The sequence below is a fragment of the Zootoca vivipara genome, chromosome 5 (assembly GCF_963506605.1).
Source record: "Zootoca vivipara chromosome 5, rZooViv1.1, whole genome shotgun sequence".
Lineage (NCBI taxonomy): Eukaryota > Metazoa > Chordata > Lepidosauria > Squamata > Lacertidae > Zootoca > Zootoca vivipara.
This window is the reverse complement of record NC_083280.1, coordinates 74,914,359-74,941,576: the sequence shown is the minus strand read 5'-3', so window position 1 is coordinate 74,941,576 and position 27,218 is coordinate 74,914,359. Positions and strand designations below refer to the sequence as shown.

At 41.4% G+C, this 27,218-nt stretch overlaps 1 protein-coding gene across 12 annotated transcripts in view; it reads right to left on the bottom strand.

Annotated features, from left to right (window-relative positions):
- ANK3 (ankyrin 3) overlaps positions 1-27,218 on the bottom strand; it is a 209,477-nt gene that overhangs the window by 40,121 nt on the left and 142,138 nt on the right. For 11 of the 12 annotated variants that reach the window (XM_060274961.1, XM_060274954.1, XM_060274956.1 and 8 more), the window contains 4 exons: positions 25,151-25,274; positions 20,331-20,433; positions 14,554-14,660; positions 4,532-4,756 (listed from right to left, as the gene is read on the bottom strand). In XM_060274961.1, coding sequence (XP_060130944.1) covers positions 4,532-4,756; positions 14,554-14,660; positions 20,331-20,433; positions 25,151-25,274 — 559 coding nt within the window. The remainder of the gene's footprint in view (positions 1-4,531; positions 4,757-14,553; positions 14,661-20,330; positions 20,434-25,150; positions 25,275-27,218) is intronic. The other variant, XM_060274958.1, reaches the window with a different exon arrangement.

Below are 27,218 nucleotides of genomic sequence, written 5' to 3'. Positions count from 1 at the left end.
TGTGAGCATGTGTTTCTTTTCAAGCACTACATATACTAAAGCCCCTGGTAAATGCTGATTGTATGGGGACAAAACTGTAGCAGTTTTAGTCACGGGAGCATCTGCATGTCAGAATGGCTTGATGTGATCTTCCTCACATGTCAAAGAAAACCTACTGGTATTAGTCTATGAATGTAGAAAAAGATTGGCTCAACAACTTAACCTAGAGGATTCGAGGAAATATTTTGGTCCTTGGGCACAAGGAAAAAGCTATGGTATTGCCAGGTTGCTTCCTTCCATAACATCAAACTTAGTTGTGCAATGCAAATGCAACATTGCCTACATAGGAACATACCGGGTCAGACTATTTGTCCAAATGTTGTCTACTCTGATTGGCTGTAGCTTTCAAACATCTCAGACAGGGAAAACTCTTTCACTGGTGACTGGAGGTGCCAGTCAATGTAGGTTGGTCCATCAGGAGTACTGTCTTGCCATAGCTGCCAAGTTATCCCTTTTTTACAGGGATTTTCCCTTATGCTGAATGGGCTTCCTCGCAAGAAAAGGGAAAACTTGGCAGCTATGTGTCTTGCCAAATTCATTCTGCTCTCAACCAGTGCTCACCTTTCTGCCTTCTTATTTACAATCAGTCCAGGGGCTGGGGCTGCCTGTCAACTTCCTTCTCCCTGGCCTAAGTTTGCACTTGTAGAACTTAGCAGGGAGGAGGATGGGGACAAAAGCAGAATTAGTTTGCTCCATCTGTCACTGGCTCTGGCCTATGTTGGTCTCCCTGTCTTCTACACTTTCACAATGGGCACCAATTCAAACAGCTAACTAATCGGTAGTCTAGCTCTTGGCTGATGAATTCAGCAAAACAGGCCTGCACAACCTCTGTCCTATTAAACCAAACACACTTACTTGTGGTGAAGGTCTTGCAATCCCGCCTACCAGCCTCCATGTTAACAACAGAAAGAGAGATTTACTCAACCTCTGATGGTCAACCATACATATATGGTGAGCTGTGCTCAGTTTGGTGGGTAAAAAGTTGTGCAGCCCTCTGACCAGAACCGTGATCTTATGTAGCTGTATTTATCTTGGGTAGCTGGTTGGATACATTTGCACCCCTATTTAAATAATGCACCTAATGTTACCTGACTGTGTGCCTTCAACTGAAGATTACAAGAGCATAATTAAGTGGACAGTGTAATAAACCAACAGCTTGTTTTCCGCACCTTAAAAAAAAAAAAGGAAATCTTCGCTCATGGGCAAGGAAAGCCTTTGAAGTATTCCATCAGAGAAACACGAGCAGTTATGGATTATGCAGCCTTAAGACATTTAAACAGACAGTATCATTAATTTCCCACAGAGGTTGTACTTAGCTCTGCTCATATGTATATATGGAGAGAGAGCACCTCACCATTCTGCGTAAACATCAAAGAGTAGCAGCGGTACTAGCTGAGACTTTCTTCAGCTGTTACACTTTTTTTTCTTTTACAAGGGAGAATCAGAAACAGTAATAGCAGCAGTATTTATTTTTTTAAGGCAATTTAGGGTATGACCCAGCTAATCACTTTTACATCTCATTGATTTCAATGGGTGCATTAAGCCATTGTTTAAATAACCCCAATGGGATGAAAAAGTGCTCCGTTTCTGACAGATTGTGGGTTTATTTTTGTGAAGCGTTATTTGCTCTATCATCTCAACAAGAGATGGATGATAGCAGTTCCACTTGTTTGCCTAATGTTTTGCAGGCCTCACAAAACAGAAAATGTTTAAGCCCATTGAAAACTATCCTATGAATACAATCTTTGTAGGCGAATATGTCAGATACTGTCTCTCTGTATAAGACACACACAGTTTTGTGCATGAATATAAACAATACTCACAGAGAAGGTATTAGACAGGTATTGAACACAGGACTTGGAACAACATGCTACGTTAGAACCTCACAACCCCTGAAGGCAGGCAGTCAAAATAGTCAAATATTTCCGAGATTTTAAATATGAATATCACAGTTTTCTAATAATCGTAAATAGATATATACAAAATTCATACTTTGTTTTCAAACCTGAAATATAATTCAGTTTTACAAGGGTTAACTTTTCCACCAATCTTATTCAACCAGATCGTTTATTGAATTTTCTTGAACAAGACAGAACTTTGGTCACAGGGGTGGCCAAACTGTCACTCCTGGGCATTTCAAGATACATACAGAGAGTTAGTGGCATTCTTAGTGCATAGGCACACTCTGAGTACAGCATGAACCAAGCAATCAGTCACCCACCTATACATTTGGGCCATAGACAACTGGCGGGATGGGGGATTAGGAGATCAAATTCAAAGTTCTTAGTGTTTAGGCAGACTTTTCATGCTTAATATTCTAAAGGGAGTTTGCTCACAAGTGATGAGCTACAGTTGTCTGAAAGCAAAGAGCTAAACTAGAAGGGACGTTTATCATGCAACTGGGACTTTCCTCCCATTGCAAATAGCAGCTGTGCAGGAGTAACAATCCTGTTGAGACCACAATGGAGGCAAAGAGGTAAAAATATTCCCCCCCACTGTGCTGATGATCTGGACCTACCTCCCGCCCATCAAGGTGCTTAAGTATTTATTTTTATATAGAAACAACAATCACCAGCAACTGCTATTTGCATGATTACGATTGTGTCTAGTTTGGCCCAGAGTTAAAGGTAAAGGAGTATCTATTGTGAGTACTGAAGCACATGAAGATTTTGGTATATATTAATTATACTTATATCTTGCAATCCCCTGGAAACTTTCCCCAGCTTCAAGAATGCTATGGCCTCAGATGTTCTCAGGCCATTCATAGGGCCCTTGGGAATGTGCTGAACACAGAATTCAGAATAACAATCTACATTAAACATCACAGACTTCAGATACAGGTAGAATTTCTAGGAATGTGTTTTTTGAACTTCTTTTTTAGTCAGTAGCAGATGGCAAGGGAGATAAACTTCCCACTCTCAAGAAAACATAACTTTATCTGTTATGAAAGCTCAGGATATTAGGGGTGGTTCTATGGCACATTGTAAGATCCCCTCTTATATGCTATAATTGATATGTTAAGACCTTGTTACTGCCTCACATGAGCTGAGTTTACACTTTGGAACATTCCCACTTGGTTGCACAATGTTGGGGAAGGTCAATAATAGAGGAACTCGTATTTTTAGGAATGCCTGGCCATCATTACTGATCTTCTTATTGTGATAAAATCCCAGGGTCCTGCAGGAGACAGTTTGAACACCACATATTTAACCACCCGTTTTACAAATACTTCCTTGTTGGTCCAAATTTGGCAAAGCTATTTATTTGTGCCATAAGCTGGCTCCAAAACCATGCAAATACCTTCTCTACCAACAGAACTAAAACAGGACCATGTGTGTGGTGTCACTGTAGTGCTTTTAAAAAGGTGTAGTCAATGCAGCTGAAACAGTCAAAATTGGTTAAAAACATAGGAAAAAAGCACAGAAGTTATGAAAGCAGAAATGCTTGCAGTGAATTCCACATGCCTAGAAGCACAAGATCAATTACAGGAGCAGTGCTAGAATAAAATCAAGCCACTATGATTTTTTTCTTTCAGTGACGGTTAATCAGCTGAAAGCTTTTGTTGTTGTTGTGAACCAAAATTAAAAAATAATAATGGGAATGACCAAAACACAAAACAAAAAAGCAAGTCAGAACAAAAAAAAAAGAATTAAATAAAAAGAAAAGAAAAGAACTGTAGACATTTGATATCTTTTCTTATAAACATCCTACCCAATAAATTTTGTTCCTTGAGGCCCAAGCTGCAGGATTCGGCTAACCATGCTCTCACCCTCATTTAGAGGGGGAGGATTGGTAGGAAGGTGCAGTTTACTGAATAACATCCATGCAGCAGGAAGAAAAACAAGAGGGGAAATTAGGAACAAACTGTCATTCCTGACAGAACTTTCTACTGGGGACCATGTATGGTAATGAACAAAATTTATCATCGTATATAAATTTATGTACTCCCATATCATAGTGGATTGTTTCCCCTAATGTTAGCTTTGAAAAAAAAGTCTGCTGTTGGCATTTGTGTTAGTATACGGCTCAGAGTAGCTGCTACAAAATTCACATTCAGCTGCACATTCTTCTCTTGGTAAATGTATGCAGCTCTCGAGGATGAGCGGATAGTTTGTACAAAGTACTCCTTTAGAAATCAATGGCATTTCATAATCACTGTGTGCTGGGCATATAATTCAGCAGTGCTCCCGCATCCTGCTTTTGTATACATATCTGCATGAATCAAGAATAAGAGAGAAGGTTTTGGGTCCCCCCCTCACCCCTTAAACATAACATATTACCATAGGGAAAATTATTCATGATACCATAGAAAATTTGGCCTAGGATAAAATTACAGTCCTGTGCTTACCTAGCAAAAGGAATGGAAGCCTACCTCCAATCCTCAAGTTACTTCAATTTTAAAAGACCCAACAAGTTAGATCCATACGGTAAAGGAAAGCAAAACTACAGATGCAAAATGGCAGCCAATAATACGATTCACAGAACAACTCACCCTAAAAACTGTGCTCCGGAAGGCCCCATTTCTACCAGTCTACTAGCCAATCCTTCTCCTTCAACCATTGGTGGAGGGCTGGCCAGTTTGTGCCTCTTTACCAAGCGGCAGGTGATGCGAGTGGGTGCTGTGCATTTACGCGGTGGAATAATAATCCTCATGCCATGATGACGGCTGCCCCTCATTGAACCCCCGCGTGCATCAACCATAAAACTAACCAGAAAACTGCAGGAGAAAAAAACAGAAAGTGTCATCGGGTAGTTTAAAAAGAAGAAGTATGAGCACAAATGTTGACTGAAATAAAACCAATGAGAAAGAAGATCACGTAAAATTAAAAAACAACACTCAACAACAATCCTATACATGTCAACTGATAAATACCCTTGTGCCTTGTGCTAAGGAAGTGGGCATTGGCAGAATCCCCGGAATGTCTACTCAGAAGTAAGTCACGCTTTGTTCAATGGGACTTATTCTCAAGTAAATGTAGTACTGTATATCCACAAACCTGGGAGTAAGTCACTGAACTCGATGGCTTACTTTTGAATAGATGCAAGATAGGCTTGTGCGAATACTCATCTTCCTAGCAGAAGGTATGGCAGTAATTCTTAGAATGACCATATGCATGAAGTTCTATTTTACTAGCAAGACAAACATTTAGTCAAAACTACTTTGTTGAATACAGTGTCAAAGTCCAACGTACTAGGGTTAACTGTGTCTTAGTCTATTATGAAAATATTAGTGTATTATTCATGCACTAATCTGCTACATGGCACTATTAGACAGCCTGCTCCAAACATCCTGTGTTTCTTTCAAAGAGCAAGTTGGGCATGCACAACAGAACTGCTCAGTATTATGATAACTACTTATTTTGTTTTTGCAAACCCTTTGTTCCACTACTGAGATTTTCCAGGTCTTTAAAGCACAGAATTACCTATATACTCGAGTTCAAGCCGACCCGAATATAAGCCGAGGCACCTAATTTTACCTCAAAAAAACACTGGGAAAACTTATTGACTCAAGTATAAGCCGAGGGTGGGAAATGCAGCAGCTACTGGTAAATTTCAAAACTAAAAATAAATACTGTCCTATGCTTTCCCAGCTGTCGGTGCTGCTTCTCCCTCCCCACCCGCCTCGCACAGAGCAGGCATAGGACAGGGGTTCGGAGAGTCGCAGCGATTCTCCGAACCCCCGGTCCTGTGCCTTTCTCCGCCGCCCGCCTCACTCGCGTATAAGCCGAGGGCGGCTTTTTCACCACATTTTTTGTGCTGAAAAAGTAGGCTTATACTTGAGTATATACAGTAAACATGAAGGTCAGATTCACAAAGTGGCTTTGGTAAAAAAATACATATCTAATTTTCTTTTAGCAGCTGGATATCAGCAACAGGATGACACACTCCCTCTTCCCCTCTTCCTTTCTCAGTGTTTACATTCTCTTTTAACAGAACCGCAGTTAGATTACATGCAAAATAGGGAACCGTGCTTTATTTTCATTTTATTAACCAGAATCTTAAACCATCTTCAAACAGGTGTTTAAGATCCTGCTTAGTAAATTGGCATTAAAGATGCAATCTTTTACAGACATTGAATTTGATGGGACTAGAATAGATGTGAACAAGATTGTAAATCACAGTTCCATGCTTAGGATATAATGGCCTAACAGTGGTTGAATTAAATAAGGGTGTAAACTATTCATGGTGAAAATGCTACGAATAAGACAGCAACTGATGTCACGACACATTTTAGAGAATAAACTAGATCCAGATTAAGTTAGTTGAACTTAATTCCCATTAAAATCAATGGGGCTTAAGTAGTGATTTCAACAGGAGCTACATCCAACTAATTCAGTCTGATGCGAAGCCACTGTCTTTTTATTGGGCTCATGCCACAAAATGCTAACAAGTCATGAAGATGCACAGTGCATGGATAATACCATCTTTCCTGTTTCTCTCTCTCTCCAAACAACAGGAGATGCAAGCCCAACAATGGGGGATATGAGGTGCTACTAAACCTAGATTTTTCTGCCAATGTTACCATCAATGCTAACATCATCATATGTGGGAGACATATGAAATGTCAGATATTCCGGTGTCCTGTCCTACAGGTCCAAATACAGACAGGCACAACAAATGTAATTAATTTCCAGTGCCCTGTCCGGGACTTGGTGTAACAGTGGGACATGTGTCCTATTTGTTTCAGGAGGCAGCTCTGCAGGAGTCACTGATACAAGTCACTCTCTAGACCAGTGTTTTTCAAACTAAATACCTTCTGGGAATTCTTTTTCCACTGATCTGTCTGCTGAGGAAGCCCTCACTCATCTGCCATGAATTCCAGAGTGTTCTGGGGTATATTCAACTCAGCACACACTTGATTAATCTGTTTTCGGTTCATTGCTAATCTGTTTTTAGTTTATTCCCTATTTCATTTTATTTTTGGATGTTTTAAAATGTTGTTTTTAACTATTATTTTAACTGATAATTTTAATGCTTTGTATCCTTCATAAACCACTTTGAGGTTATTGTTTTTACAATCAAGCGGGGTGTGTGTGTGTGTATGTTTGAAAAATATAATATAATATAATATAATATAATATAATATAATATAATAAGCTCAGGGCATGGGCAAGGCCCATTGGGCATCACCCTCTATGAGCAGTGCAGCCTCAAACAAAATTTCCAAGAAAATCTTGGAACCCAAGGTTGAAGAACACTGCTCTACTCGGACCAACAAAATCCAGGATGGCACTATTCTAACATGAGCAGATTTGATTCAGCATAGATGGTACCACTAGGAGCAGGGAGAAGATTTAACCCCATTAGTATCTCCCATATACACCTGTTTATTTTCTTTCCGGAGAGTGAATGGTTTCTGTGCTCTGGTATTGATGGAAATGTCTGCCGCCACCTCTTATAGTACAGACCCAGGAGGGTGGGTGCAACATATTTCATACATGTCCAAGCAGGCCTTGAAATATATATGTATTCTACCCCCACCCCCACCCCATACCTATTTGTCATAAGGATAGGAATTACATTATCTTATATATATATTGGGCAGAAATTGTGCATTTGTTTGAAAGTGACTCGCTTTTACTTTCAAACTCTAATAAACACAACTCATGTGCATGCACAAACAAGGCATGAGGCTGAATGATACTTTTAATGTATATTCTAAGGCAGGGGTGGGGAACCTGTGACTACAGATGTTGTTGCTGTCCTACAACACCTATCACCCTTGACCCCCGCTGGCTATGGCTGATGGGAGTTGGTGTTCAACAACATTGGGAAGGCCACAGGGTTCCCCTCACTGTTCTAAGAGTTTCAGAGGCCAATCTTGCTGCCCAGCCACCTGCAGATTCTACAGTATGCCCACCCTGTGAATACAACTAATGTACCATGGTACTCTCTTGCAGCACATCAGTGGCAAATTCAACAACTGTTTCTTGTCCTTTAAAAATGCTTCTTCTATATATTTTGTCCAAACTCACCTGCCAGTAAAACTCTACTCTTCCCCCCACTAGTTTACACATTACTATCCCATTATGTTTTTGAGCACATCATGCACAGTCTGTAAGAACACAATTAGTAGTTGATGATCGTCTAAATTATTGCCAGGTAAATGACTTGAGCTACAGGACAACCGCTAAAAACTATACAAACAAACAAACAAACAAACAAGTGGGATGTCTACAATAAAAGGTAGAAAGGGCTGGGAAATAAGATGCACTAAAAACCATCTAGGCACATTTCAACTGTGGAGAAAAAAAAATAAACACATAGAAGCAAAACAAGGAGTCACAGACAGTGTCATCACCTTGAATCATACTGGGGGAGTGGAGAGGAATAGCTGCAAAATAATTTAGAAAGCAAATTGGAAAAAAATTAATGTGAGATAATTAGAAGCCAGCAACAGAAAATGTCGATCATAAGCAAAGGCAAAATAATAACAAAAGCAAAGCTTTTCAGTTTGATCAGAGCAGAGGAAACGTGTGTGTTCTGTAATATAAAATATGCATTTAATTGCATTTTAAATATTTGCTAAAGAGGGCCAACACCACTTAGTATGTATAAATGAAAGTATTCTAATTAGTAATTGTGCCGGCAAGGGTAATGCACATCTTTTAAGAAATCAGGGTTGGGGGACGCAGCACCATTAGGATGCACGACTGAGTAACAATATGTAAGCTGCAATGGGGATAACTCGCCACCACTTGATTGGCTACAGCAAACAGAGTCTGGTGTGACAGTGAGCAGAATCCTTTCATTGAGCAGCTTCATTGCTGGCCAGTGTCACCTTCCCAGCCTGATTAGCAGGAACACCTTGACGGGAGTTGCATAACTAGCAGACCCACCATGGTATGAATGGATAATGTGGCTCCCTCAACCAACCTGAAGCATAGCAGCCATACCAGTCCCGCCTCCCCTCTTCACAATTTGGGGCTAAGCTCTTCTAGTGACACCTCAACACACCTTAAGGAGATCACACACTGGGACAGCAACATATCCACCTCTGCTAATGCTTGCTTGGGTCCAGCTCAATTCTTCATGCAGCTCCAATTGTTAGTTGTGACAAATGTCAAAAGAATGGAGCAAGAAGGAAAGTTGCTGGGAGGAAGGCAAAAACCCTGCAGTGTAATGCAGAGCCCCACTGCGTTTCCTAGGTAAAATCCCTTCCCAGCTACACAGCAAACTGATGCCCAGATTTGAGGGAGGGCAGGGGGGAAAGTCAGTGATAGTACTGTTGGAAGCCACAAGCCAAGCCTCCAATTCATGCCCTGGGACCAGGCCACAGAGAGAAAGTTCACTTTCTGGCCCAGTCCCTGGCCCCTCCCCCTGGGAGCAAATTGCTGCTGCTGCTGATTGGCTCCTGCAGCAGAGCACTGCACTCATGCTGCTTCCAACACACTAGGAGTGCTGGCTCCATGCCTGACAGAACAGACTCAGTCTCTCTCCACCTACCACAAACTGGGGTTGTAGAGAAGCAGGGACCTGGGACTTGCGTTAGCAGGCATGGGGGAAAGCCACTGTTGTGCCTGAATATGGCAGCTGGTTTTCAGTCAATTAATAAAGCTGGTGTTGATTATGTGTCAGAAGCTCAACATCACATTTCCCAAATATTGTGGATATTAGAATGTAATGTAATAAAGGAGCAATTGTGTATTGATAATTTTAGACCTAACCTTTCTAATTCTTCTATCATTACTAGAGCAGTAAGGTCTACTTTAAAAAAAAAACCATAGTAAAAAAAATTAATTTCAAGAGTACATATAAGTTTACATGCCGGAAAGCTGAGTGTTTCACGGCATTGGCCTTTTAGTACTAACACTTGTGTATTGCTACTTTACTTTTCTGTAGGTTGTGAATATCTGGGGCAGAGGTGGAATTATGCAAAATGGTCCTAGTGGAAAGCTCACTAGGGGATCTTGTGACCAACTGCTATCTCCCAGCCTCCCCCTCTATGGATGATGGGAGGATAGAGGGGTGGGTTTTTTCTTAGCTCCTTAAAGGAAGACCAAGATAATAATGTAAATCATGATAATGATGATGTGAATGGGTAATGAATTGAGTAAATCCAATGGGTTGGATTCAAAATCAGTCATGCTGAGAGTAGACCCACTGAAATCAGTGGGACATATTAGAACAATTAGGGCCCTTCCATTAGGCAGAATGAGGCAAGTGCTCAAGTGGAGGGTCACAAATTGGTGCCCCCCAGAGGCCGATCTCATTGCCTCCTGCCCACCTAGGAAGCTCTCCACATCATACCCTTCTGCCTTGCTCTAGGAAGGACCATGTACAGTGGTATCTTGGATCTCAAACGCCTTGGTACCCAAACACCGAAAACCTGGAAGTAAGTGTTCCGGTTTTCAAATGGTTTTTGGAAGTCAAATGTCCAATGTGGCTGTCGCCTATTGTTTCCGGTTTCGCTTGTACCAGTGAGAAGCTGTGTCTTGGTTTTCGAACATTTTAGAAGTCAAACTGACTTCCAGGACGGATTAAGTTTGGTGCTTTTATTTTTGCTATTTATTTTGCATTTTCGATTTTGAGGCTTTCTCAGTTAATTTGTTTTTGTGACTGTGTGGAACCCAGTTCAGCTACTGATTGATTGACTGTGTGACTGCGGAAATGGATAAAAGCCCCCCATCCTAACAGTGACTATCATCAGTGCAGGTAAGAATTTTTTTTATTTTTTTTATATCATCTACAATACTGCCTTGTTTATTTTATAGGACAGTACATTGATTATTGATTTCATTTTATGGATCAATGGTCTCGTTAGATAGCAAAATTCATGTTAAATTGCTGTTTTAGGGGTTGTTTTTAAAAGCTTGGAACTGATTAATCCGTTTTGCATTACTTTCTATGGGTAAGCATGCCTTGGTTTTAGAATGCTTTGGTTTTGGAATGGACTTCCGGAATGGATTAAGTTTGAGAACCAAGGTACTACTGTACGTGTGTTTCCTGCACTTGGAGCAAGGCATTCTGGGTGGGGTGGTTGTGAAAGGGCCTGCAGTGGCAGCCAAATTTGCTATGGTGGCCCGTGATGTGTCTAGCTAACACAGTAGCCTCAATTTACAGCAAGGAAATGGGTAATTAAGACCTGTTAACAATTTATCCAAATTAGAAATCATGACATTGTATATAAAGTCTTCCATTGTGAAGAAACAGCAATACCCATTTCATGAAGTTGGGTGCATTTGCTTATTGCCACATCTCCAATTCCTGTAATTTCCCAGGATCTACATTTTTGAGAATCTGTCAGACATTTGGTGGTGTTTCAATGAATCTGCATGTTTCCAAGTTAACAGTTAACCTTTACAGCAGGGGTCAGCAACCTTTTTCAGCCGTGGGCCGGTCCAGCATCCCTCAGACCGTGTGGTGGGCCGGACTATATTTTTTGGGGGGAAATGAATGAATTCCTATGCCCCACAAATAACCCAGATATGCATTTTCAATAAAAGCACACATTCTACTCATGAAAAACACCAGGCAAGCCCCACAAATAACCCAGCGATGCATCCTATATAATAATGTCCATGTTGTCCCTGCGTCCAGTTGTCCCGTGTGTCCCTGGGGTACTGCGCATGTACCCCAGAGACACAGGGATTGGACGGAGGGACAACGGCCAACCGCCGCTCCGCCAACCGCCGCTCCGAAGCCCAGTCTCATGCTGGAGGTGCGCGGCGAGGCGGCGGGGGAAAGAAGCGCTCCCCCCGGCAGCCTTGCCGCGCACCTCCGGCATGGGACGGCGCTTCCTCGGCCGAAGCGGCAGCGGGCGCCGAGGGAAGCCGGCTTTGGCTTGGCGGCGGCGGGAAGAAGAGGAGGAATTCCTCCTCTTTTTCCCGCCGCCGCCAAGCCAGTCCCCAAGCCGAAGTGCGGCGCGGCGGGGGCTTTTCGCCGTTTGACTTCCCGGAGTGAAGGGGGAGGCAAACGGCGAAAAGCACCCGCCGCGCCGCACTTCGGCTCGGGGACTGGCTTGGCAGCGGCGGGAAGAAGGGGAGGAATTCCTCCCCTTCTTCCCGCCACCGCCAAGCCAGTCCCGGAGCCGAAGTATGGCGTGGCGGGGTTTTTCGCCGTTTGCCTCCCCCTGGGGGGAAGGCAAACGGTGAGAAGCCCCCGCTGCGGGGTTGCTGGCTCTGTCGGGTGGGGGGGAGGGAGAAGCAGAAGATCTGATCGGTCTTCGGCTTCTCCCTTCCCCTGCCCAACAGAGCCGGCATTTGGCTCTGTCAGGTGGGGGAAGGGAGAAGCAGAGGATCGGATTGCTTCTCCCTCCCCCCACCCGACAGAGCCGGCAACCCCGGGATCTGTGCTTTCTGTCGGCGGTGGTGGGAGGGGAACGAACGGAGAGAAAGGGCTGCTTTCTCTCCGTTCGTTCCTCTCCCCTCACCACCAACAGAAAGGGCTGGCGGCGGCGGAGGGAGAGGAAGGAAGGAGGAGAAAGGGCTGCTTTCTCCTCCTTTGTTCCTGTCCCTCTGCCGCCGACAGCAAGGACAGGTCCGCGGCGAGGCGGGGGGGGGGGTGAGAAGCGGGGGGGTGCTTTGGAGACCTCCGAAGCTCCGGCGCTGCACGAGAGCAGCGTTCTAGCGCCCGTTTCTAAACGGGCTGAATTCCACTAGTTTTAAATAAAAGGATACATTCAACTCATGTTAAAACACACTGATTCCTGGGCTGTCCGCAGGCCGGATTGAGAAGGCAATTGGGCTGCAACCGGCCCATGGGCCTTAGGTTGCCTACCCCTATTTAAAGCTTCAAGTAGAAGGAGTCAACACCTCTTTGAAGCGTCTCCCTCACTTGCATCAGTAACATGAGCTGCAGTCATTCAAGTGCAATTGCATGCTATCTATTTTAATAGGCTACAGGGTGTGTCAGCTAAGAATATGAATGTCACCCACAATACTGTGATCGTATTTTGAATGTATTTTCTGTTGGGGACTCTCTCTCCACATCGACAAAGTTAAATAAAACACAAGTGTGTTGAGGTTTCGTAGACCAATATATTTATTCTATTGGAATACACTGATTTAAAGTTCATCATCTGAGCTATAATAGGGAATGCTGGTAATAAAAACAAAGGAAAGTTCACGAAGAAGTATGTACAATTGCCCACTTTGAGTGATTTTCTTCTTCTTCCAGCTGTAGTATTATAGTATGCTGTATTTGTATTTTTATCATTTAAAAAAAAAGGAAATATCCTTTGTGGGCATTTCAAAACCTGATCCTTACATTATTTACATCCTACCACTGATGGGCTCCATGAGTTCATACTGTTCGTTTATTCCTATTTGTGTAGACATGAACTCTAGAGAAAAACAAATGCTAATACAGAACTTAAGTCTTAAACATTGCTATGTAAGCCTCTAAAACAGGCATAGGCAACCTTGGCTCTCCAGATGTTTTGGAACTACAACTCCCATAATCCCTGACCACTGGCCGTGTTAGCTAGGGAAATGTTTTTATATTTCTGGAATGGCAAAGTAAGTAACACTATTTTTCCTTTTAATTTATTCATGGTATTATAGAGGGTTTTTTTTCTAAAGCACCCCCCCCCCGGTATTTCTCTCATTTTTCTGTCCCCTTCTTTACTCTTCCTTATTTTTAAATTTTCTCTTCTTTTTCTTTTGTTGTACGAGAAGCAAAGAAGTTCAATGTATGCATAGTGTTTCTGTTACATATTGTCCCAACATAATATTTTTATTTTATTTTATTTAAAAAACGGCATCAGAAGTTCTCATTATATAGAAGCAATTTCTGTGTGAATATTCAGATCCTGATAATTTATGAGGCTCCTTCTTCCCAAATTTAAAGTCAGGGGAATGCTTTCAGAAGCCACTCTCCTGCATGTCCAAAGAGAGTAAGGAGGACACTTTTATTTTATTTATTTCATAAGATAAAGATGACTTTAAACAGTATATAAACAACCACCCTCAAAGCAGTTTACACAAAGATACGTATCTCTGTTTTGAAAAAACTCTGCTAAGTGGCTCCCAGATCCTCGGCATACCTATGGGTTGGGTTGGGACATGCAGTGGTACCTCCAGCTTCCACCCAGTCAGATGGGCGAGGATATAAATAATAAATTTATTATTATTATTATTATTATTATTATTATTATTATTATTATTATTATTATATTACTTGCATATGTCTGTGGCTGTATCAAGAACCACAACTGGAAATGCATGATGCTGCTATCTCAGCAGCAGTTCTCGTAGCCAGGACTGAGACTGAGGGAATGCTGGGATATCCAGGACAAATATGTGGAGAAGCTTTCTCTCTCCCCCCCCCTCTCTCTCTCGGAAAATGCATCATCCCTTTTTATGGCAGCGTAAACTCCCAAGAGGAATCCTGTGACTTTAAAACATATCATGCATTGGTGTTCGTTGGTTGTTCCGATAATGCTTACACTGTAGTCACTGGCTTTGGGGGAAACAGAAATGGAAGTTTCACCAGGGCTATTTCCCGACTACCCCCCATCTATTGCTTCATTTCATATATAATGACATGAGAGAAATCCTTCAGGTAACTCACCCAGAATGGATGGGGCTGGAGACAAGATTGACATTGTCCAAGGTGTCTGCGGCCCAGCTATAGTGCCTGAGCGAATCAGAGTCAAATTCTCTTGGAAACGTCAGATGCTTGAAAGAGATGAAAGAGAAGAAATATTAACTCAGCAGAGAGAGAAAAGTAAAGCATTTCCTGTGGTATATCACAACTGAGTAATAAAATCGACCTTTTATTAGCACTTGTAACACCTGCAATCATTCTCTCTCTCTCTCTCTCTCTCTTTCACACACACACACACCCCAATCACTTTAATTACTTTACAAACCTTGTTTGTGTAGGACATAGCAGCCTAGATCATGGTAGTGCCCATTTTGTTTATTATTACAGTTATATCCTGCCTTGGTCTATCACCTTATTTTATTCTAGGTCACCTTCAGGGTTGAATGGTGATTTGAACCTGCATCTCCCCAGTCCTAGACTGACACTCTTGACCACTATGCAACAAAATGAGCTCAGAGGGAGCAGTGATTTGAAAGAACGATAAACAAGTATGCTATCCATGGCATTTCAATGGGGACCCCAGTAACAATCTCTGCACTAAACACAGAATACACATTGACAAGTTTAGACAAACTGGGTATATTCAATATTTGTTGTGGCTGTGGATTCAGGTCCCACCTGCCTCCCATTGAAATGGTACATGCACTTGATAATGTGTGATCTGATCCTTGTCCCTCAAAACCAGGGGTGGAGTGGAGGAGATTGTGTGCACACCACCAAGGCTATATATTCTGCCCTTGAAATATTTATACCTTTCTGTTCCTTAAAGTGGTTTACTTATATCTATGCAGGGAAGGACTTCGGTAATAGGGCGTCTTAAGCGAGGACAAAATTTGGTGCCCCCAATAATTCATTTTTTATTCATTATTATTTTGCGCCACCTCAGCTCAGCATCCTGTGCAGGGGAACCTAAACCCAGTGCTGATCTATGGTTTCCAAGCAACCTACTGTCCAGGCAGCTTCACAAGTAAAACTCCATCATGTGCCTCAAGGCAGTGCTTGGATTGCTCCCTCTATGCATGTATTTGCTATTTTACATATGTCAAATGTTGAGAGGTGGGCAGACAAGCAACTAGAATTCTACTGCCCTGAACCAGACTTGATCCAGACTAGCGAATGGGCAGGTGGGGATACAGAACGATAAGAGAAATGGCTTTGAGCAGTCATCATAAAACAAGCAAACAAGACAAAAGAGCAATTTTAAAAGGGCAATTTAAATGAGCTGTTTTTTTCTTCTTTGTGTCATATTGCAGGCCAGCTAGAATCTATGAGTTCTTCCTGTTTACTGAGCATTCATCTTGTTTCCCCCCCCCCCAAACAAACAAAATTTGCACAGAGGTCATACGGTGTTGCTTTTTATTGAGCATTGGTAACAGAGGTTATATGATATCACCTGGCACCACCATTATCTCAGACTTTCCAGCAAGTATTCCCTTCATTTTCCCTACCCCAGAAGTTCCATTTTGGAGAAGGGATGGGGAGGTTGACTTGTCCTGCCAGAGTGCCAAATTCACTTTAACTGCACACTCTAAAACATGCTGGCAAACAATTAAATAGTACCCAAAGAATAGTGTCAGTCTGGAGACAGTGTAGCTTTCAGAAGGGACCGAGTCACAACTACATATTGTTTCCATATATTCTAATGTTAAACCTCCTCAAGCCTCACCTAACCTCAACGTCTGTTAGTGCTCAAAAGCAGACAAACCAGCTCAAGTACCCTGAGAAACAAAGTGTCAGGGTGGCCAAAAAAATAACAGTGGCCTCTCTGGCAGTAGCATAATACCCCATTCCAAACGACGTACAGCGAAAATTAAAAATAAGTTGTTTTCTGACTGCATTTAAAGCATGAATAAAGATAGCCACTGTGGCCTGACTTACATGAAACCTTCTTGTGTCTATTATTAACCAGCCGGCCAGCTCACAGACTGTTTCAAAAATAATTTTCAGGTTCCCATGTCAGGAATAATTTATCAGTTCCATCTCTATGTGCTATGCATGGGGATGAGCAGCCAAGGTGATGAAGCCGGTTGCAGATTAGGAAAGTGCCCTCTCCCTTCCTTTGCAAAGATGAATTTTCGAGATAAAAAACGAAAGCGCCAAATATTCCTGCTTCTACATTTCTCCTGCTTTTTAGCGTTTCACTTTTAAATAACTATTCTATTTATCTAAAAAGAATAACAACAATCCACCTTTCAGCCCACACCAAAGGCGTCTTCTAATCTTAACAATAAAATGCAATGCAATAAAATAATCAAAAGTAGTAACAGAAAGCTAAAACCACTCAAAAGCAGGGGAACCGAAATTCAACCCAGACTAATGTCAGGGCAAAATAAAAATGTTTTTATAGTTCACCAAAAGCCATTAATTAAAAAAGCTGCAGTATATTTCCAAGGAAGATCTTTATGAAAACAATTTCTTCAGTCATATGCCGAAGTTGAACCCAAAGCTAATTTTAGTATTGTATTCTTACATTGTTGTAGGAAGAGCCATAGCTCAGTGTCAGAGTTTGCACACAGAAAGTCCCAGGGTCAGTCCCTGACATCTCGAGGCACGGCTGGGAAATCCTGTCTGAAATGCTAGTGAGTCACTGCCAGGGTTTCCCAAACATTTTTTCTCCAGCTGTTTTTGGACTACAATTCCCATCATCCCTGACTACTGTTCCTGATGGCTAGGGATGATGGGAATTCCAAAAACAGCTGGAGACCAATGTTTGGGAAACCCTGGTAGCTAATGCTGAGCTAGATGGACCAATGGTCTGAGTGGGGGGCAGCTTTGTATGTTCCTATCTACGGCAGTTCATACGCCACATATTTTCCTACAGTACAGGGGTTGTAGTTCTATTGAATTCCAGCCTGCCCAAGTGCCCTCAATGTGTGTGTGTGTGTGCGCGTTTATCTAAAACTAAAAAAGCACAGTGGGCGTCTGAGTCCAATTAAAGTGGATTTGAAAAATGAAAAAATGACCTTTCAGTAACTGGGTGAAATCTCTTATTAAATACCTCATTAACAATTGTGTGTTCATGCAGCAGTTTAGGTAAGAAGTGTTACGTATTCGGTATTTTCTATTTCAAAAAATGAAAAAATACTGGAGGTTTTTAGCTGAAGGAAGGAAGCTTTGAGAAATCAACACAGAGGACTACGGTATTACAGACCATCCCTGTATACTTTTAGCCCCTATACTGTAAACTAGAGCTTTCCAAACTGCGTGTCACAACACATTAGTATGTCAACTGCAGTGTGCTGTTGTGTCGTGTGAAAGCTCCCTGTGCTCCTCCTGGGGCTGGAAAGGGGTTAGTTTAACCTCCGGTTTGCTGATAAAACTGAATGATGGTGTTGTAAAATGATGCATGTCTTAAAAGCGTGCCACCAACATGAAAAGTTTGGAAAGCTCTGCCGTAAACAATCCTAAATGCATTTTCCTATTTCACATTAACTGGAACCATCACCAAACACATTTCTTGTTGTCGTCATTGCTGTTGTTTTAAACTAAGGCTTATTTGTGGCTGACCTGACCCTCATATCAGCGGATTACAGGTAATATGATACACTTCACAAGAGGGTTAAAATTAAGATTTGCCACTCCTGCCAAAATCAGGGAAGTCAGGAATAGCAATTCAAGCATACTGAAAGCCACTGTGGGCACACAAGCCTGCTAAGCACGACAGGAATACCAAAATATTGCTATCCAGGTCACTGCACAAGAATGCTACATTTAAACTTTTAATGAATGCCACTTCTCTTAAAGCCCTTTCATCAGGGAATTAAGGACTCTTTCATATTCCCTGCAGAAAACAGCAATCTGTAAAGACACACCCTATTCTACAGCATGAGAATTGGCTATCCAGCTGCTATATATTCTGACTGTCTGGGCGAAACTTCTTTTAATCAGAAGAAATACACTGGCATATTCATGCAGTTGTCTGCAGAACAGAGCCTGAAAATGAATGAACACTCCAAAAATGTTTCATCTGCAGCCTCTCAAAACTAAGTAGCAAGCACAGGTGTTTGTTTGTTTGTTTTAAAAAAGACCAAACCCTGCTCACAATTTAATAGTGGGAGACAATAAGGAGAGAGAAACAAAAGGAACCCCAGAGGTCGTAAAATTTGTGGCAAAACTGTAAATGATAGGTTTATAAAAGGAAGTAAATTGGACGAAAGGGTTTCTCCAAACCCTATTGTTAAGAATGTTTGCAATCATTACCACCAGAGGAAGAGGAGCCCCACCCAAGACCTAACACATACAGAGACCAGGACAGGTACAACTCCCAGAGATCACCATCTTAGAAGATGTGCCACCTGGGAAGTCTGCAAAATTGGGTGACCTATTCTGCCTGTTCACCCTCCCCTCCCATGCCGAACCTCTCCCCAATCACTCCCCTGAGACACCAGCAGCAAAAACACTCATGAATCCAAACTAAAGCCCAGACTGGAAAATGCCTACCCAACAGCATGTGACGTTCTATCACTGCACCCTACTCAGAAGAAGGAATCATGAACTGTTGTGTGCTCCAGATCCCAACCACTGCTGCAGCAACATCCTTCTCAGTTCTTAATTTGGCGTTACTGATGAGGTGGGCAGCACCCTGCATCTTTGACATACTTCCCCATGTACTGACTGGACAGCTCTCTGGTCTTTTCAGTAATGCTTGGCACTAGGGGCTGGACAAGGGCAACTACATAATCCAAGCCAATTGGAGATCATCTGGTGATGTGGTGACATCACAATGCTAGTTAGACAATCAGGTTCTGGCTACATGCAGGTGTTACTACTACAAATTCATCTCAGACAGAGACAGTTGTTGCCTTCTATCCTAAGTTTTGTCTCTTGTAACAAGAAAAATGTTCCAACAAAACCAGTTTAAGAAGAACACATAACCTCAGTGGTATATCTTGAAGAAGATAATTACCTGGATGGCCATTGTAAAGCAATTTAACACAAAGAAGCCTTGTCTATTATTGGACATGCCTTTCTCCCAAAGAGAAATTGGCTATTCAATGTAAAATAATCTTATTGTATTGCATGCAAAATCCAGATACTGCCCGACTCTGATAGATCAAACACATTTACCAATATATCAGTCATCCTTGCTTTGTGGTCTTTTGTGTTATAAAGCAAAAGCTAGCGCCCAACATCCTTTAAAAATACTAACTTAGCAGAGAAAGAAAAGACTGTTATTTATTGAAATTTTCCCAAGCTGGAAAACAACTGCAATTATATGTAGCTTGAATAGCCATTCTCGAATTTATTGCAGCCGCACTGATTTTGCCCTGTAGATTTCAGCAGTATAAAAGTAGCATTCAAACACTGTTTCTCAAGTTAAATTTATCTCTAACCCTACCATATTCAATTATACTCAATATACGGTTTTCAGATTATGAAAAGAAACCATCTTCTTTTGCCAATAAACAACATACTCTGTATTAATTCAGAAAAGCTCTACATTCTTTTCTACTGTTCTGAAACACGGGACAATAATTTCAGTATTGATGGAGAAAGTACCATTACCAGGGCTGCAATTTCCAATGGATTACTTGGCATGATTGACCTATTGATGCTTGATTCTATGATTAAAATTTCAGCTTTGATTGACTGAAAGAATTGATAAATAAATAAACTTTCAGAACCCCACTACTGTAACATAAATAATGTATGTTCTAGCAGGAGAGGCTAAGCTGCATGGTAAAACATTTATTTATTTCTATAAAATGCTCCAAACCAAAGAATCATTTAAAAAAACTCACCGGATCCTTTGAGGGCACCAAGAGTTCTTCGATCATCATGCTGTCCCGGGCAAAAGAACTTCTGTTCAAAGTGTAGGACCTATCCGAACTGAAGGAGCGGAGGCTGGTTGTATTTACAATTTACCACAGAGTATGAAGATGACAATGAGATGAACAAAAGAAAAATTAATGCATGCAACTTCCAGGGAACAAGTGAAAGATAATAAAACATAATGTGATTGATGAAACAGAATTTTAAAGTATGCTAGGAATTGTACCACAATTTTTAAGAGGTTTTCCTCTAATGTGTTGGATCCAAAAAGTTCCACCCACTACTTTTGTCATAATAAAGGAATATTGGGATCCAACCCATTGGCTGCAAACCTGAACACAATTACCTGAAAGTAAGCCCCACTGAACACAGTTGAATTTTTTTATTAGTAGACAGACAAGGGATTGCACTGATCCACTTAAAATCAGGATAATATATAGTTGGATTTTAGATACAGTAAATGTAGTAAAAATATATTCAAGAAATGTGAAGTGCAGTCCAAAGCATGTTTACTCAAAGTGTGACTGAGTTCAATGAGACTCCCTAGTAAGTGTGATTATCATGAACAGAAACTTTCTAAAATGATGCTAGTTTCTACGAGGGATTTATGATGGTAAGGCCTAGGACCTCTGACTTTTCTAGCTAGCCCAGTTTCACACAAATGCATATTTATTATTTCCCTTCCCCCACTTAATTAAGAGACCTCACTATCAAAGGGTAGATAAATCCAGTGTACTGACTGCACTAGAGTGCTGCTGCCACTGTTGTGAGCGACTTTTGCTCTCTAAAATTTACATCTGGAGTAGAAGGCTCATCTTATCCCTAAATTGGCCTCCTTTAAAGTGTATTACAGCTTAGAACAAAACCAATCCATCTCAGGAACTGACAGCCGCTAGCCTGAAGGGGCTCCTTTGCTTTTGATGACCATGCACCTGGGATATCTCTGGAACCTGTGATTTCTACCACTGCAATGATGCAGTAACAAGAAAAGCCGAGCTTGTTAAATCTCCCTCCAGCAAGGAGCTATATTACAGGCACAGAAACTTCTTATAGATGCAGAGATCAGTCTGTACTGATCCCAGGTCCATTATTCTCCACAAAAACGACAGCAGGTTCCAATGGTGCAGAAATAACGGTGATCTCGAAAAAGGAAATTAACCCACTACTGTATATGAATGGTTATTATCTGAGAGGTGGGCATTCTGCACAGTTCATTTTGTGGCTGAGTAGAAAGCTCATCCTAGCCCCCCAGTTTGCTTGTGGCTGTCTCTTCTGCCTGACTCACTGTAAGTTAGGTTGGCCATAAAAACAGTACACAAAAAGCGCAGAAGAGATGCACTGGATTCAGCACTGGTCTCTCATGCTTCGTTACAAACTATCTAAATGGCTTTAGTCAAGGCATCATTCTCTCAGCCTTGGGCTTCTCCATCGGCAATATTGGGATAATCGTACTGGATTAATTTACGAGGCTGTTCTGGATTACTAAATAAAATATGGGAAGAACTTTGAACACTTGAAATCTGCTAAATGAATACTGATCTAGATAATTTCCTGACTTCGTTCCTTCTCTGGGAGTATAGAGGAAAACAATTTGAATATACTGAGACCCAGGAAAATGTTGAGTCTATGTGTCACGCACATTAACCCTGGAAGCTACATGGAGCATATGTTAGAAAACATGCCAGCATTCAGACATGCTTACTATTGCAACTGAAATGAAAGAAAAATGTCAAAGAAAAAAATTGCATCCAGCAAAACAAAAATGCTTTTAAACTAGGTTTTTTTAACAACAGTATATACAGCACCTTCAACAACGTACGACATGCACTTTGCACTTCTTAATAATTTTTTCCCAAGATTCCACCCCAGTATATATTGCATTTATAATGTTTCTCCTGGTGCTCAGCTCCACCAACTTCAACCTGGGCCCTGGGTCTTTAAAAACATTCATCTCCCCCCCCCAACATCATCTTTTCTCCCCCTTCAAAACATGTATTCGATGAAATCAGGTCATATATTACATTGGCAGTAACCAATATAGTATGTTCTAACATAGGACACAACAGAAAAAGTCACATCACATCACAATGCTGAGTAAAAATAAATGATGGATGGCAAAAGCTGAGAAATGTCACAAGGGTGCCATGCTTTCTTACCTGACCTTAGGACTATTTTTTTAGAAATGGGGAGGGGAGGGGAAAACAAGGAGAGATAGAAAGCAAAGAATCAGACAGTGGGAAAAGCACAATGCCATGGCTGGATGACTTAAGACATTCCATGTGGTTCGTTCTGTTATGTTACACTCAGAAATCTACGCGGGTGTTTGGCTATATTTAATGGGTTATAGTAGTGGCTTTCAAACTGTATTCTAGGGGGATCCCAGGTCCCCTCCAGTTTTTCTCCTCATTAAAAAGATCAGCAATGGCTGAGATGCTTTGGGGAACACATTCCCCTCCCCAACCCTCCCCCTTGCTATTGGGAGATGCTGTAGGTCAGCATTAGAGCACAAGCTTTGCATGCAGGAAGTCACAAGGTTGAAACTTCGGCATCTTAAGTTAAAAGGCAACAGCTGGCAATAAGAGAGACTTCTACATGAGATGTTAGCAAGCCACTGCCTGTCAGTGCAGAAAGATGGGCTAGGTCAGGGGTCCCCAAACTAAGGCCCGGGGGCCGGATGCGGCCCAATCGCCTTCTAAATCCGGCCCGTGGGTGGTCTAGGAATCAGCATGTTTTTACATGAGTAGAATGAGTCCTTTTATTTAAAATGCATCTCTGGGTTATTTGTGGGGCCTGCCTGGTGTTTTTACATGAGTAGAATGTGTGCCTTTATTTAAAATGCATCTCTGGGTTATTTGTGGGGCATAGGAATTCGTTCATATTTTCCCCAAAAAATATAGTCCGGCCCCCCACAAGGTCTGAGGGACAGTGGACTGGCTCCCTGCTGAAAATGTTTGCTGACCCCTGGGCTAGGTGGACAAATTGCACATCCTGGTATGTTCCTTTGCACTGCACAGTGGCAACAGGGGTGGTTGGTTGGTTGGTTTTTATTCCAGGGTACACACTTCATGTGGGGTGGCAGGTATGCAAGGAAGTGTGCATTCTAGAATTTGATCTGGAATCATCTGCGATGTACAGAGGTTCTGTGACGGATTTAAGTTGATGTGGAAAGTTCCCTAAAAAGTAGTGAATTTCAATACCATTGTTTGATATGGAAAGTTTTTGTTTTTGTTTTAAAAATATTCCAATCCTTAAGCACATCTAACCTAGTAAAGTCAATCTGGGGTCTACAGTGCATAGATGCGTTTGGATATCAGTTCGCTTCATCTGAGTGTAACACACATGTAATATATTGCAGATGTAAACATGAGCTACATAGTGAGAAATAATGGTACTGTTAAATCAGAAGTATGTGACTTTTTAAGGTTTTATCGAGGAGTCAAAGATGAGCAAAGTACACTCAGGATTTCCGATCTCTAGGAAACAGTTACTATGATGTGCTAACATCCCATTAATATCTGACGGATATGTAGGTCTGCGGAGCTGTCACTGATTCACTAGGTACTACTTAGTAGAATACTACTAAGTGTCTATTTGTTAAAACCACAGTATACAGTTCACAGAATAAGTACACACGTAAGTAGCTTAATCAACTGAATTCTATGTTATTTGGGCAACTAAACACAGATGTCTAAAATTCAACATAGTACTGTTTAATGGCTATTCTTCACACATAATTCAAAAGAAAGTTGATTAAATGACCAAAGGAGTTTTATAGGCAAAGCAAGAGAATACAGTGCAAAATTAGGGCGCATGCTTCTGTACTCATTGCAGTCACAACAATCAAGACTGAAAGATGCAAACATCCAAGTTTTACCTTGTGGGAGGTGCCACTCCCTGTTAGACAATGGAAGAACTTTTTACAACAGATCATTAAGCTATAGGAAAATGTCCTCAGGGCTCAGGCTTGTGAGGTTTAATTATTAGCTTCAAAATAATTCAACTGTCAGTAAACAGGCTGCTAATCCACAACCATGAAAATAATCTCTTGAGTTACTTGTGGTGCCTTGTTTGTTTTAGACGCTAGGCAAAGCCAGAAATTCCCAATAATATGAATGACTGGATGTCTCAAAGTGCAAAGATAGCAATCACTCATGTAAAAAATTGTGACCTATTTTACTCCCTTGCAAGAAAACTGCTCGTTCCTTTGGTAACAAAACACTGCAAAGGATTTAAGACAGCAATTACCGTAGCAATGCAAACAATTGCAAACAGATTTAAACTTTTTTATTATTATTCTCCATCTGCACCTTTTGGGAAAGTGAAGTAATTGGATTAGCCAAACAACCATCTTTCATTTTTTTTCTGGCATGAATCTATGTCATTTTCATTCTTGAAAAAAAATTAGTGTCAGTAAGTATTATAATCAAATTATTGAACAAAAGCCTATCCCCCCCCGCCTTCTTGGCTACATGTTCATTGTGGACTAAATGGTCTGGCTCATAGAAAGAGGCTTCCAGCTGTTTCCAAAGGAACACTTCTGACATATCTAGAGCATGAGCAGATACCAGAAGAAGAAGAAAACATGAAGAATTAATCTGCTTTCAACTCTTGCCATAACAAAGCCATCACAGAGGGCAGAGAGAAGCATGAAACTAGATAACAGATGCATGTTTGAATGACAGAGTAATTCGGCAGCCAAATTATGGAACTCTGCTTCATTTCTCCAGTGATAAAATGCACTGCATGGGTGTATATATTATATTGAATATGTTAAGAACATGCTGAATACCTGGCAGATCGGGCTCCTAGGCTGAAGCCCATGTATCCTTCTGCAGGCAGAGAATCATCTCCCAGTTCTTTTAGATCCTGTGGCCCAAGATACTTGTCCGTATCTCCTGTCATTGCATCTTCACCTGCCAGCAGAAAAGCAGGCTGAAATCAGAAGCTACACACAGCCAAAGGAAATGCCTGCTGTCCTTCAGTATGGTTGCTAGAAAGTGAACTCAGTGCATCCCTTGTATTATAAATGCCTACTATCTGTTATCTGCCCAACTTTTATTTATTTATTTTTTAAAAGAAGAGAAAGAAAAACCCTTTAAGGTGTTAATATATATGTAAGCACAAAGAATGACATTTATCCCTGTAAATCCAGTAGTTTAGCAGGTTATATCAGGTGTGATGCTAGTCCAATCACTCTAACAGCCTCAGACAGACAGAAGTAACTTGAATGAAAGACATTCCCTAGCATGTTAACACCCTGTGCTAAAAAAACGGATTTTGTGGGAGGACAGGCTAAGCCTAAGGTGACAACCCCACCCCTCTGAAAGGGCCCACTGGCTCATCCCATTACTAAAGATTCCAGTACCTCTGTATTACTCTTTCAGCTTTTTAAGTTGGCATCTGAGGCAAAACAAACAAGAAGTCCTTCAAAGGGCTGGATTCGGCCTAATAGCATCCAGTTGCTGATCCCTAATCTAAAGCCTTTTTGAACGAAACGTCTCCTCATATATCCCTCCCCCACCCACCCACAGAGACCCAGAAAAAGCTGCACATTTCACCCTTTTGGTTCAGAAACATTCATTTCCTACTCACATTTATACTTTTATTAGCTTTATAGGTGAATTATGTGGGGTGGTAGTGGTGGTGTTCATTAGTGTAAAGATAAGGGTGGGGCAGATTCTGGCCCAGGTCTGCTGTTACAACTTGACTATTCTGACAATCAACCATTTATCTGTTGTCAGCAGCTTGCAAAGCCCTGACTAAGAGAGAAATACTCCCCGCCCAGTAGACATACAATCTGTATTAGACAGATGGGAATGTAATGGGAAAGAAGCCAAAGGCCAAACCTGTGGCTATTCAAATGCTCCCACTTTGCGGTTCCCTGAATTTGACCCATTAACTAAATTTCAGGGAATTCCAGTGGTGTTTAATTTCATTCAGTTTTATTCTTTTTTAAAAGGATAAATGTCTCTTTACATATGCCTGCTGTGCTCCCATTAGCAATATATCATGAGGGTTGTGGTCTCTATAAAGACCAGAGCACAGTGCAGCCCATCTTTAACCATGACAAAGGGAGCAAGGTGTGAGACCACCTGCTTGTTCCTCCAGCCCTCCACCCTCTCTGGCTTAAATCCCCCTTCTTCTCACAAGCTTTAAAGCATATAAGCATTGTCTTTAAGCATAACTAAGGTTAACCAGAGTTCTCCATTAACCAGGGTTCTGAAACCAGATTCAGATCCTGGTTGTGCTCAGAGCCAACATAACTTTTAACCATGGCTAAGGCCTGCGCGTAGAGGGAGAGTTCATGCGCCTTCTCACCAGCCCACTCCTATGTGTAACCATGTTTAAGAAATTAGTGGTACCGTGCTCTAGTCTAACTTGGTGTATGAAAGTTCTTCTTGCAAAAACAGCATGAATGATTTAAAAACATTGAGAGAATTGGCACAAGTTTCATAACGGCCAACAGACTTTTCAGTTCAGGATTAGGAAATATAATATAATATATTAAATTCAACTTGAATTTAACCTGTGGTGGTACAGGTAAGTCAAGGCTTAAGGGGTTTAAGAAATGAAAATATAATAAGCAAAAATGAAAATATAATGAAAATATAATAAGCAAAAAAAAAAGCATCACACAACTACAAACACATCTCTTACTAAGGATGAATTAAGAGAACGCCTTTCCCATTAAGATAAATTTCAAACGGTCTCCGTGCCACAGAATTTCTGGGAAGGAGATGATCTTGCAACATGCAGAGCCAAAGTCATTTTCCTTCCAGCTGTGGAAGTCCAATTTTGCAATCACTGCTTTGCTGTGCTAACCATAGAATATGGCTGAGAAACCTGTGGCCCTCCAG